This window comes from Corvus cornix, chromosome 4 (genome assembly GCF_000738735.6).
Source record: "Corvus cornix cornix isolate S_Up_H32 chromosome 4, ASM73873v5, whole genome shotgun sequence".
Lineage (NCBI taxonomy): Eukaryota > Metazoa > Chordata > Aves > Passeriformes > Corvidae > Corvus > Corvus cornix.
In genome coordinates, this window is record NC_046334.1 from 60,893,836 (window position 1) to 60,907,035 (window position 13,200).

Consider the following 13,200-nt stretch of genomic DNA (forward strand, 5'->3'; position numbering starts at 1 on the left):
ATCTGACCTTGGAAAATACTAACACATGGCTGCCGAAACCTTTGACTGAGAAGCATAGAGCTTTCTTTTGGATACCATGCTGCTCAGAAGTGCAATTTGTCTCCATGGTGCCATCAACAGTGCCCCTTCAGAGATGCATCCCAGTCCTGACAGAGACTCTGAGGTCTCCTTGTTCCTTCCACTCTTTTCTTCCTACAGCTTCAATCTTTGCCATTTTTCTGGCTGTTTTCAGAAAAGCCATTATCAGGCTGCATGGTTGTCACTTTCACTGGTTTCTAAATGGCAACTATTCCCACTCCTTTTTGAAAGAAAATCTCTGCAAAGCAGGGGAACAGTTTCAGTTTACACACAGTCCAAGCGGCCCCCTCTCAGCTGGGCTGGCCAGGCTGCCACCAGGCATTCCTGGACTACAGCACCTCAGGCCAAAACATTTCCCAGCAAGCAAACTAACAGAGCGTGGGGCTTAATCCGGGTCTTTCCTGCAAACATCTCCAAATACGCCAAATCACACAGTTCACCAAAAAAAAGACAGAAATTTCACTTTCTTTTGAGCTGTGAGACAATATCACCATCTTTGAGAAGAAATGTTCTTTGCTTTTGTGTTGGTTTTTTTTTTTTAAATTAAAAATTCCACATTTTTACAAGGTATTATCAAGCTGTTTAATATTTTATCTTACTTTTAATTAGCACATTAGTAAAATGTTTTCCCATGATTTAATTCTACATAAACCCAATATAAACAGATCTGCCAGAACCCTGTCTTAAACTGCATATTTCTAGCTAATTACCAGTGCTGGTAGGCAGACTTTGTATTGAATTTCAAAATGAAAACACGAAAATAAATATTAACATAGCTGCAACAGCTGGAAGATTGGTGTAACATTTTACCGCTCACGTTCCTGTAGTATTCACTCAGTCTCCCACATGTGCATTCCACCAACATACAAAATGACAAATACACAGTTGATCAGAACAGTCTCTGCTACTTAATGTTCAATTTTCTTTGCTGTTCCCCCTCGGTAGTTATTTGCCACTCTGGCTTTGTGCACTATTGCCTTGGGTGGTGACACATTGCTCTTCTGGCCTTCAAGCTGCCACACTCAAGGCACAGGCAATTTGCTTAGGAAGGAGAGCTCCCCACTGCCAGCCCTCACTGCATTCACTTGCTGCTCAGAGAGTGCAAATACTGGGGATCGGACCTGGTACCAAAGGCACCTGCCATGTAAGGAGTGTGGTGACAGTGGGTCTATGTTCATACAGACTGGGGGTAGAAGGATGGGTACTCTAAGAACAGAAATTGTCCCCTGATCATGATCAGCATACTGTCCTTTACTTTGAAATCAGTTCTGTGTAAGGACATGGACCTGGCACAGCACAAGCCTTGAACATTGGACTCAACAGGCTGAGTCCTGAACATGTCAGTGGCACCGACAGCCCACCACTAGAACAGCACACACAACATCATGCTAGAAGTCAAGGTGAAGGTTACTCTTGGCTAGGGCAATTAAACAGAACGAGAGAAAATTGAAATAGTCTTACAATAGGTTTGCATCAGACTCCAGTATGTCCTTAAGGCTCCCATACCTTCACAGCACATTCTAAACAGCAGAATGCCAAATTACAGTAGGAAAGCAAAGACTCTGACAAGTTTGTGAAATTTCAAGTTCAGAATCAAAAATGAGAGCAAAAAAAAAAGCAATTTAACTAAGACATTAATTCTAATTTATAGCTTTCAAGGGCTGAATATTTAAATTCAGATTCCACAGTCTCATTTGCTTACCCACCACATATTTATCAGCAAAGCTTTGAACAATCTTGCTTTATTTCAGTGGGGAAGAAAGGAGTTAAATATACTTGCTTGCTGTATTTTTGTTGTTGTTATTCTAAATTACTACCTGTCTTGAAAACCATCCAGGATACAAGATCCAATTTGATGTCCTTTCAATTACACACAACAATGAGCAGGCAAAGGCAGCAATTTACTGTATTCAGTTTTGAATGTTGCCATTAGCTTTTCTTGTTACAATGTCAAAGAAACTATGGGCATTAACAATAAAAAACAAATCTACTTTCCAGGCCTGTTTTGAATAAGCCAGAGCAGACTCAAATATAAGTCTCAAAAATCCACTGTGCTCCCCAGTCACAGGAATATTCTGGGGTTGTCTTTACTTGTCTCATGCAGAAACAACTTGAAAAAGCTTCCAACAGAAACACTGAGATCAGTGTGCTGTCACAAACTATTTCACACTTCACCACACTGCCAGTCTCAATGACAAAGGTTTTATGCTGAATTTCCCATCTCTCTGCTTTCATCGAGAACTTCTTCAGTAAAAACTAAAGAATCTAGTACTCAGATTAGGCAAATCACTAAAGACTTAAGTTTTAAATGTGTTAAAAATTGATGTTTACTAGAAGGGGACAATTTTCAGTTATAAAATCAAGCATATAATTCAGTGCTTGTAGCAACACCTCATTTCACACATATACACCTACTAACAAAATGCCAGAATTTCACAGAATCAGAATCACTGAGGTTGGAAATGACCCTTAAGATTAAGTCCAATTGCAAACCTAGCACCGTGAAGTTCACCACTAAACCATGTCTCTAAGTGTACATCTTTTAAATTCCTCTGGGGATGGCATGGTGACTCAACCACTTCTCTGGGCAGCCTTTTCCAATGCTTGGTAGCCCCCCCAATGAAGACATTTTTCCTAATATCCAAACTAAATCTCCTCTGGCACAACCTGAGGCCATTTTGTCTCATCCTGTCACCTCTTACCTGAGAAAAAAGGCTGACCCCCACTTCATTACAACCTCCTTTCAGATAGTATAGAAAGTGCTAAGGTTCCCCCTGAGGCTCCTTCTCTCCACGTTAACCAACCCCAGCTCCCTCAGCTGCTCCTCAGAATACTCACTCTCCAGACCATTCACCAGCTTTGTTGCCTTCCTCTGGGCACACTCCAGCACCCCAATGTCCTTCTTGTGAGGGGCCCTCTGAAGACAAGACTTGGGGTGTAGTCTCCCCAGTGTCCAGTTAAAAGGGACACCACTCCCTTCATCCTGCTGGCCACACTATTTTAACCACTACCAAAAAGATGCTGCATGTCTAAATCCTCAACTTTTTTTTAGGGTCAGAAGGTTTTTCTGAAGTATAAAACCACACTCATTTCCTCTCTCAGTGGATGGTACATGAATAATTTGCAACCCATCACAAAGCAAGATACACACGGCAAAGATGACATTGAATAAATAGTGGAATAAAACAAGCTCAGCAAATCTGAAATACTTGCTTTCGTATTTAAATTAATAAACTCATTTGTGAATTAGCTATGGCACAGGGCAAAGAAATTAGAGGTAGGTATCTCACTTGATGACTGCTTCAAAGCATGAAATTTCTTGGGAAATGCATCTCATGAAATCATGTCTTGGGGAACCATAGTGATGGAGAGGTTTATTTCCCACACTGCGTTGCACTATTAATGCACTACGTGAGGACATCCTAACCTTTCAGGATATACTCATCTCCACCACACTTGGGTAAGGTAGACCACTATTTATAATACACATATAGAAATTAAAGACCAAAGACTCAGAGAAACTGAGTGATTTGCTCAAATTTACACAAATAGCCTGTGGCAGTTGGCCCTCAGATGCAGCTACTCCAAGCTCTAAGTGACTTCTCTAAGTTTTGGAGTACCTTGTTTCGATCAGATTAGGCAACTACCACTGGAGATGTTCACTGTACCTGAGCTCACTGACAAGAATACTTGATACCTGCTGTGAAGAGTCCCAGCGCGCCAGTAGTACTTCTAGACCCACTGTATCTATCAGTCTTTGTTGGGGTCTCCCCCCCTGCCATGGAGCCCTGGGAGAGGGGCCCTGGGGGGGAGACACGGGGTTTCCCTGCCCCTGCTCAGCCTCGTTCCCATTGGTTGGTTTGTGTCCCCTGTGTAAGAAGGACCCTCGGGTCCCGTGACTGAGGAGTTCCTGAGCAGAGCCCCGGCCATGCGGCTGGAGAAATAAACATCTCTGAAACATCTACCACGAATCTGTCCATATATATTTCCTTTCCACGGGACTCCTGGTTTGATATATGCTTGTTACAGTAATCCCTGCTGTAACAAGTCTTTAACCCGCTACATCTAACAGTCTGTGGTCCACGACAAAGTGTATTAGCTATTGCAGTTCCGGAGGCCTTTAAAAATAGCTCCAAGAATAAGTATTGCAACACTGTTGGTAAATGCACAGGGCTTAAGCCAGCTTCTGAAAATGAACAAGGTCTTGATCAGCTTTAAGTAATATGTTTTTTTCACAAACCTGGGAACTCTGTACATCAGAGGGTGCGCCCCTACACCATTATATTTAATACTGATAAAAGGGCTCCTCCTGAAAATGATTCAGAGCAGGGTATGAACTGAGGTCTTCTCTCAAGAGCTTCATTCTAGATGAGCCGTTTAGGGAACCTAAAGCATCCTTGCTCCCAGCCTCTGGGCAAACACTCCCCTGTGGCTCAGGACTGAGTCCCACTGACGTCAGCAGGCCACCAGGGTGCAGTTCCAGGCCCCTGCTCACCTTCACACCCATGACCTGTGAGTCCTGGGACTCCGACAAGGCTGAAAAGAAAGAGGAAACAGTTGCATACCTGCCATTCCTAGGCATCCCATCTCTTTCTGAAGCCACAGGTCATGTTCAAAAACCTGGAAGAGAGCAATTATAAAACAGAATTGTCTTCATAAATATCTATTATTGAACTTTTACGCTGAATTTATGCTTCACAATTCCACAGACCCCTATTCCATAAAGCCTCTAGTTTCTCCAAAATTAACTACCAGAAGATAGAAAACATGGCGCTAGAGGTCTCCCACAGCTTGTTAAGCAGTATGAGGCTCTGCTGCCCAGTGTGGATATGCACACTTGGGGCTCAAATTTTACTTATACTTCACATTATCAGGATGAGTCTCTGCACAATAGTGGAGCTGGGCTGGCTATTAGTTTGCTTTCATTAAATAATATTTCTTTGCCATTTTCAAAGGCATATTTGAGGTCACAGGAAATCTGATAACTAGGAAGCAGCAGGAATGTGTCCATATTAGATGATCAAGTCCACTGATATAACACTCATTTTTCCTCCGGAGAACTACACAGAGCCTTTCAAAGGGGCCACATGCTAAAACTGCAGCTCACAAGGCAATCTGTGACAGCCTCCTGCCTGTGCTGGGACCACGGAGACTGCTACAGAAACCACAGCTCAAATGTCAGCAGAAGAAACCAGTGTTTTTAAGGAGTTTTACTGCCCAGTGTTTTGATCAAGATGTAGTAGTCATACAAGCGAATTCTCATTTATAAAAAATACTTCTTTGCAGGAGCTAATAGAGAGTTAGGAACGTGGGCTGATTAACAGGGACCTAACTCTGCCGAGTGATGTCACCCACACTTGCTGTTTGTTTGCTACCAAGTACTGCATGGGAGTAATGACTTATGTCAACACCACTGTTACAGTACAGCATGTTAGGGGCAATTTTCTTCTTTGCCTGCTCAGAGAAGCATCACTGATTATTGCTAGAGCTATAACTTTTAACCTTGTATGAAAATATTTCTCACTTTAGATCAGGCACTTTCCCTCAACATAACTGAAAATGCAAGATATCTCACAAATTCAGATGTACCAGAAGCCCTTGGGTTTAAGGAGCCTCTGGAAAACTTGTCCATACAGGATTGGAATCAACTCTTTTAGAGAAAGAAGGGACTCAGAAACAAACACTAGCATGTACATGCAGCACACTCGGAGCAGCTCTGGGACACAGGTCTGGGAGATCCCAGGCACTGAGCTCTTCATTAGAGGCTATTTCCAAATACCTTATTGTACAAGTTTTCCTGGTGTTCAGAATTCTTACATACAAGCTGAGGTATGGTAAAGTTCTCTAATGCCATTATTATTTATTTTCATTGGTTAAACAATCTATATGACCATGAATTTTGAGCAACCAAGCACCTCAAGAACACAGAAAGAACAGGAAACTCCAGCAGCAAGCTTAAACAAAAAATTGTCTGGTGGATAAACCAGACAGAATTATTACTACTATTATTATACACAGAATCAGTTCCTTCTGAGCTGGAAGGTACCCACATGGATCATTGTGTCCCTCTTGAATGAATGGTCCATAAGGGGATCAAAACTGCTGTATGGGTGCCCTTCCATCTATGCAGATGGATATGCAGCGACAGAAATCATGTTAAAAGGGTATCAATCTCTGCCAGGCATTTCTAGAGCAGTCTAGGGCCCTATCTGCATTAAGGAAATGTGTATCAGCCCACTAAAGTAATGCAATAGCAGTTTAGAACCCTGATGAAAATATAAAACACCAATATGGTGTTTCATGTTAAATGCAATCTTGTTTATAAATACAAAACCTAAATATTACTGTTACACATTATATCAGCATATATATGGATTTGAATGTTAAATGTCAACAGCTGCATTGCAAGTGAGCCTGCAACAAAAGTAGACCATGGTTTAACCATGTATAAAGACATGCAGAAAATGTGGCTTTCTAGCTAACAAGCTTTATTTCCTACTTTCTAGGAGATCAGCACACAACTGGTTCCTGATTTCCACAGGCTCCAGGTATTTATTCCTGTGTGGTTTTACAACAGCTGATGCACAAAATCTGTGGTGTTCATATGTCCATGTGTGTCAGCTACAAAAGACGTAACAGCACTCGTTTTTCCTTCTGCCGTATCTGATATTCAGTTGTCAGTGGAAAACACAGCCTGAGTATTCAGCACAAGTCTTCCATTCTGCTGCAGAGTGCATCCATAATACCAGAGGACATCACAAGGGGCTCCACATCAGCAAACAGTGCAAATTCCATGGACCTGCACTCACATCATGCCTCAAAAGTAATTAATTTAATGCAATAATATTGTCAGGAAACTTTTCCCCAAGTTTTACATTAATTTATTCTTCTAGTAAAGTAAGTCGATGTGCTGTTTGTTGGGTTTTGGGGGGGTTTTGGTTTTTTTCCTGCAATACTGTCTCCTGTTTATTAGTCTTTCTGTAATCCCACCACGAACTACCATTCATGACTCACTCTAACGCCCACTGCACAGTAAGGAATTCTCCACATGGGCAAAAAGTAACTATGTCAACACATTTTAAGATGGCTTGACAAACACAAACCTAGATAAGGAGAAAGAATTAAACATAAAAGGCCCACCCCAAAAGCTATGGCACTCCTCTTCGGGAGCTGACACCGGGTGCTGTGACTAGATCAACACCAAGGGCCTCTGCTCAGAAGCACAGCAAAGCATGGACACAGCATCGTTAGGGTTGGAAGGGACCTTTGGAGATCCAGTCCAACCCCCTGCCACGGCAGGGTCACCTAGAGCACAGGAACACATCCAGGTAGGTTTGGAATGCCTCCAGAGAGGGAGACTCCATGATCCCTCTCGGTAGCTGTGCTAGTGCTCTGCCACCCTCAGTTTAAAGAGGTTCTCCATGTTGAGGTGAAACTTCTTATGTTTTACTTTATGGCCATTGCTCCTTGTCTTGTCACTGAGTACCACTAAAAAGAGTCTGGCACCATGTTCTTCACACCCATCTTTGAGATATTTATACGTATTAATGAGATCCCTTCTCAGTCTTCTCCTCTATAAGGCCCAGCTCCCGCAGTCTCTCCTCTTAAGAAATGCCCCACACCCCGCTTCGCTTTCGTGGCCCTCTGCTGGACCCTCTCCAGTAGCTCCTTATCTTTTTTGTACTGAGGACCCTGTCCAGAATCTGTTGGCTGCTTCACCACGCCGACCCCCAGCAGCTTTTCGGGCCGCTGCCCCCGGCCCCAGTGTCTGGGAAGCGGCCGCTGCTCAGCTGAGCCCCGCTCCTGAGCACAGCCCGCCGCGGGGGCTGCTGCGCCCTCACACGGGCCTGCCCTGGGCCCACCATCGGCCGCCCGCCGAGGGGCTGCTCACCACCCGCACACCGCGGGCACAGCGCTTACCCCAGCCGCCGTCCGACCGCAGGGCTCCCGGGCCGGTCCCCGCCCGGTGGCCGCTACGAGGGGCCGGGCGGGCGCGGAGGGGCCGCCGGGGAGCAGCGCTAGCAGTAGCCCGGCCAGCAGACACCGCATGGCGGCAGGCGGACCCTCCACGGGTGCGGACGGCGCCGCGGAGACTTTCTAAGAGTTACCCCGAGTCAGGCCCGGCCTCAGGCACCGCAGCCATCCGCCATCGGTCTCCTCCCACCGCGGCGAGGGCGAGGGGCGGAGGGCCCCCGCGCAGCGGGACCTCCCCTCATGCCCTGCCCTCTCCGTGCCGCGGGTCGGGTCCGGTGCGATGGCGGCGGTCGGGGACTGCCTGCGGGCTGTGGGGCTGCAGTTCTGGGCCGACTCGCTGCAAGCGCTGCCCGCCCTGCTGGCCCCCGCCGTGCTGCTGGGGCTGCTGCTGGGCGCCGCCGCCGCCGCCCTGCTCTGGCGCTGCGCGCTCGGGCCGCGCCGGGGCGGAGAGGTACGCGGAGAGGGCCGGCGGGGAGGGAGGTGCGCGTCGGCCGCGGGGAACAGCTCGGGGGAGCAGGAGTGGTTTGCGAAGGTTTGAAGGGCGGTGGGCCCGGGAGGTGCCGCCTGCCGGCTTTCCCTGCTGCACGGGACAGCCTGGGCTGCGCCCGGAGCGAGCGGCACGGCAGGGTGCGCTCTAGCGGGGTAGGTGGGGAGGGGAGCCCCGTAATTCCTGCCGCAGCTCTGCTGGAAAGGATTTCACTACTTCCTTTAAATAGTTGCTGAAACAAACGGACTAGCTCTAAAACGAGGCCGGTGGAAGTATGTGTTCTGAGTGTTGGCCCGGTGGCCTGTATCTCTAACATAGGTGACCTACAAGTTGTTTCTCGCAACCACCGCTTCGTGTACGAGGCAGTGTTGCTTTTGGAGATGACAGAAGATGTACCCGATTTGCAGAAGCTTTGTGAGATTTCACCCTAAACCAGTAATCTTAATTCCGAAGTATTTTACAGACTTTTCCAAAGTTCATGTTACACACAGCACAGAGTATTAGTACTAACCACAGCAATAACTTTGCACTGAGGGTACGCGCATGGACACCTAAAGAGATAAAGGAGCCTGAGCACGGCTGATGGTTTGCTTGATGCCAAACTAACAGGGATTTCTAAAGTGTGCGATTTTGTTAATAATATACTTGCTGTTCTCTTTTAAGTACTGGTGTTCGTATGTCTTTATTTCATAGTGTTTGCTTGGACGAAGATTGCAGAGGCAGCATGCACCTGCTGAACCACAAAAAGGCAGATATATTTTCTGAGAATTGTTATTGATTTATGCTTCTTTCTCCCATTGCACTTAGTCCCAAGTCATGCTGGACTGACTGGATGAAGCAGTGGTTGGCACTGGCACAGCTGGGGAATCTGGAGCCTGCAGGGTGTTCTGCAAGCCTGCAAGTGGGGGGTCTGGTCTGGCTTGGTTTTTCGCCACACCTTTTTTGAGCTATAACAGCTCTGCTTCATGTGTGTATCTGCTAGTGTTGATCATCACTAAACATGACATAGGAGACAAATTCTCTTGCTCCCAACCACTTTTAAGTTGGAGGATTGAAGCTCTGTTTGATGCCAAACTTTAACTTAGTAATGGAGGCAGTTCAAATGCTGGATCAATGCATCCTGTGCAAGTACAAGCTTTTCTGATTCAATTGCTCATTTTCCCTGCCTTAATAGGTGTATCTTTTTGTACTGCCACTACCAACTCAAATGTAGCCATGTACAATTTTATCCTTCATGTCATATATGTCAATAGGGAATAGAAGCTGTCAGTTCTCTCTGGCCTGGATCTTCAGATGCATTTAGATTTTTAAATGCCATTAAAATCAATGCTGCTGCTGTAAAAGGATTATTTAGTTTGAAAGAAAAATAAACTGTTTGCTGCTGCATACAGAGCACATTGCAGGGTGGGAAGGTTGTATCCTATGGGTCTGATTTCCCAAATTGAGCAGGGTAACCTTAGGCTATTCCTTCTTCCCGCTGTCTCCCCCACCAATGCTATGGAGCAAGCAGGTGCTGAACTGCACCTATTGCAGCCTTCTGTATTGGAAGTAAAAGCAGAGATATCTTTCCTGAGTATGACATGTTCCATCCCAAGCAGTTAAATTATCCTTAGAGTGGTAGCAGGGCAAGTACCTGGAGTCTGAAGCTGCTTTTAAGCACCACAATAAGCCAACACATTTGTCACTCAGCCCCAATTAATCACTATTTTATAGATCTCAGCCTGAATCTGTGGAACTTGGATGCATGGAGTTGAGTCCCTTATTTGTTTGTTGATCTGTACAGAGGATACACTGGGATAGTTTTAAGATGAAATTTTTACCATAGTAAAAAATAAGTAACAGGATTGCTGAGGGATATTTGTAGCTGTTCTTTTCTCATAAGTAGATTTTTAGGAACCAGCATCTGCACTTCCACCACATCTTAAAGGCTAACTCAAGAATATAATCTGAATTATTGCACCATCTAAGTTCCAGAGAGGTGATAGAGGCAAGTCATAAGGAATTAAATGTGTTCCAAAGCTGGGCTGTTTTCTATGCTCTGGGAAAATTGACTACTTTTACATACCAAGGGGCCAAATAATTTAAGGCAAACTTTTCCATAAGACAGTGACGTGAGTAGTGGCTGCAGCTGTATCATTACCAAAAGTAGTCAGTGGATTGAAAACCTGGAAGAGAATTTAAAAAGTAGACCATGTAGCATGGCAGACCTCTTTTCCTTCACTAAAAAAAAATCCTTCCAATGCTATGTTTGGAAGCACAGTAGTATTGTTTTCTGGTCTATGTAGTGTGTAAGGAAGATCATGTGTAGCAGGAGGTTTCATTCCCACCAGTATCTGTGTCCCTACCAGTGGCTTTTTGTGTTTGTGAAGTGAGGCCAATAATATGGGCTGCTTTTGGGGAAGGAAGGTGATGAACATTTTCTGATGTTACTTCTCCCTGACAGGAACTTCCACACACATAAAACTTCATTTAGGAAGTTTTTCTCATAGCAGGGGAGCAAAAATACTTGGCATTCTCTTTATTGCTGGCAATTCTAGACAATTTTAGTTAACTTGCTTTAGTTGAGATGTTTGAGCTCAGACCATGAGGTTGGCAGCATAGTCTGTAGTATGACATTTTGAGAGCAGATGGATTCATTTGACACGTTCACAGCCTCTTTAAAACTTTTTAGATTAAAATTCTATTTCTGGAATGACAAATTGTAAAACTTCATTAATTTTAACTATTCCTTTCTGAATATGTAACTTTTTCATTCATTTTCAGATTGTATTTTTCCAAAATTTTCAACTAATACTGGAGTAATTTTCTTGATGGAGACATGAATGTATCCAGGCTGCTGTCAAAGATGTTTCCAGTTAATCTGCATGATCACAAGTTTTATGTTTTCTCTTGGAATTTCAGAAAGATGATTCCCAAAGACTTCTGGAAAGCTTCAATGCTGACGAAAAAGAGCACACAATCATGAAAAGTAAAGCAGAACCCTATACATCAAAAGAGGAAATGGTGCTGGAGGTAAAGCTCTGCTCTTGTAGGTGGATGCTCATTTTGCTGCATGTAGCAATGAGTATGTTTAGGGCTTGCTCCAAATTGTCTTAGTTTTGGTGGGTGTGGAGAGAGACTTTAAAAAGTGTTCAGAATAAGTGTAAGATGGAGGGTGGGAGTTGATTGCTGCTTATGAGTGCAACCATTTTGAGCGTTTATTCCCCTTATGAATTTAGTTTCTCCTGGGGGACTCTTTGGATATTTTAATCAAGATCCTGAGTTCTTTTTGGACAGAGGCTTCTTTGCTTTCATCTCTATGTCATCCTTAGTTTCAGAAGGCTGATGGGAAAAATTAACACTATTGATGTAAGAAAAGGTTCATAAGACCACTGTGTTGAGCTGGGATTCAAAGACACTTAGAGAAACAATATATGACTAAGAGTAGAAATATAAACTTAACAACTCACCCTCAATGAAAACATCAAGTAACTTAAGTAACTTTTTTTTTTATATAATTCCGAAATAACTGGAGAACCAGTCGTACTGTGTAGTCATTAGATCACTATCTTTCACCCAAAGCTGATTTGACTGCTCTTGCTGAAGCTGAAGATGATGATTTAAACTGCATGTTTGAAAACGTGCAGTTCAGCTGACTCATTCAGTCTATTATTCATAAATTAAATACATGCATAAAATGTCAGTCAGAACCAGCCAGTCTAGTGCTCAGCTTTTAACAAGAACTGATTTCAAGATTTCAAGAAAGTGTTATTGTTAACATTTAAACTGTTGGTTTAAAATCCTGACAGGTAATGAATCTTCATTTCGGTTTTGTCATCAGGAGTGGTGACAAAACATGCTTGGTCATTTTGCTTGAGTTAGAGTATAACAGATGAGCATGGATTAGGTTATTTTTTGAAGTGTAAATGTTGTCGAGAGCTTAAGCAATTCTACATCTTCGTCCTTACTACTAGTGTTTTGAAATGGGGTCACAGGCTTTTAAAGGTGATCATTCACAACTATATCCATTTCCCTAACATGGCTCATTTATAAGACATTAACGAGAACCCTTGTTATTTGAGGGGACTTTCTCCCATATATTTGTCTAACTACTCGAGTTATATATACATTTTTTTATATTAGCTAGCTCCAATTTCCAGAGGCTTTTGCTGTTGCTACCATCAAACTGACATTTTATGAAGAAGCATAGATGGAAAATCCTTTTAATTAGGTTAGAGCACTTCAGAAAAATAGGTATTTTCATTCTGAGACTTTCCACACTGCAGTAATACCGTAATTACTATATTAATAATAACTGTATTACTTATGCCTGCTGAGAAGCAGGATGTATTAGTTCTACCACACTGCAATACAGCTTTCCAGCTTTGCTCTGGCTGCTTTGCCTCCAGCCATTGCACAGCAATTGCTCTGTCCACTCCTGTCCCTGATGAGGTACTGCAGCGCTGGGACTGCTCACTATGGGCAAGTGTTCTACACACTGCCCCCGTGCTTTTAACTTTGTCAGTAAACCCAAAAAGGGAAATAAATGAAATGGAGATGAAAAAGTGCAATGATAGGAGTCTAGTGAATTGCATAGTTTGCTAATCTCTTTGTGTTTCTATTTTTTAGACTCTATTAGTGCTTTGATATTTCCTAGAAAAAGCTATATCAAAAAGCCTGTG

General features: G+C 43.7%; 2 protein-coding genes across 14 annotated transcripts in view; one reads left to right on the top strand and one right to left on the bottom strand.

The window, feature by feature from the left end:
* EVC2 (EvC ciliary complex subunit 2) overlaps window positions 1-8,237 on the bottom strand; it is a 72,696-nt gene extending 64,459 nt beyond the window's left edge. For 4 of the 9 annotated variants that reach the window (XM_039550461.1, XM_039550463.1, XM_039550460.1 and 1 more), the window contains exons 1-2: window positions 7,999-8,231; window positions 4,644-4,698 (exon numbers count right to left, since the gene is read on the bottom strand). In XM_039550461.1, coding sequence (XP_039406395.1) covers window positions 4,644-4,698; window positions 7,999-8,127 — 184 coding nt within the window. In that variant the 5' untranslated portion in view covers window positions 8,128-8,231. Of the gene's footprint in view, window positions 1-4,643; window positions 4,699-7,998 lie in introns of all 9 variants that reach the window. The other 5 variants (XM_039550467.1, XM_039550466.1, XM_039550468.1 and 2 more) reach the window with 3 other exon arrangements.
* The window catches only part of EVC (EvC ciliary complex subunit 1), a 51,530-nt gene continuing 45,625 nt past the window's right edge, over window positions 7,296-13,200 (top strand). For 2 of the 5 annotated variants that reach the window (XM_039550471.1, XM_039550470.1), the window contains exons 1-2: window positions 8,227-8,503; window positions 11,441-11,551. In XM_039550471.1, the coding sequence (XP_039406405.1) occupies window positions 8,333-8,503; window positions 11,441-11,551 (282 nt within the window). In that variant the 5' untranslated portion in view covers window positions 8,227-8,332. Of the gene's footprint in view, window positions 7,407-8,226; window positions 8,504-11,440; window positions 11,552-13,200 lie in introns of those variants that run through there. The other 3 variants (XM_039550469.1, XM_039550472.1, XM_019287363.1) reach the window with 2 other exon arrangements.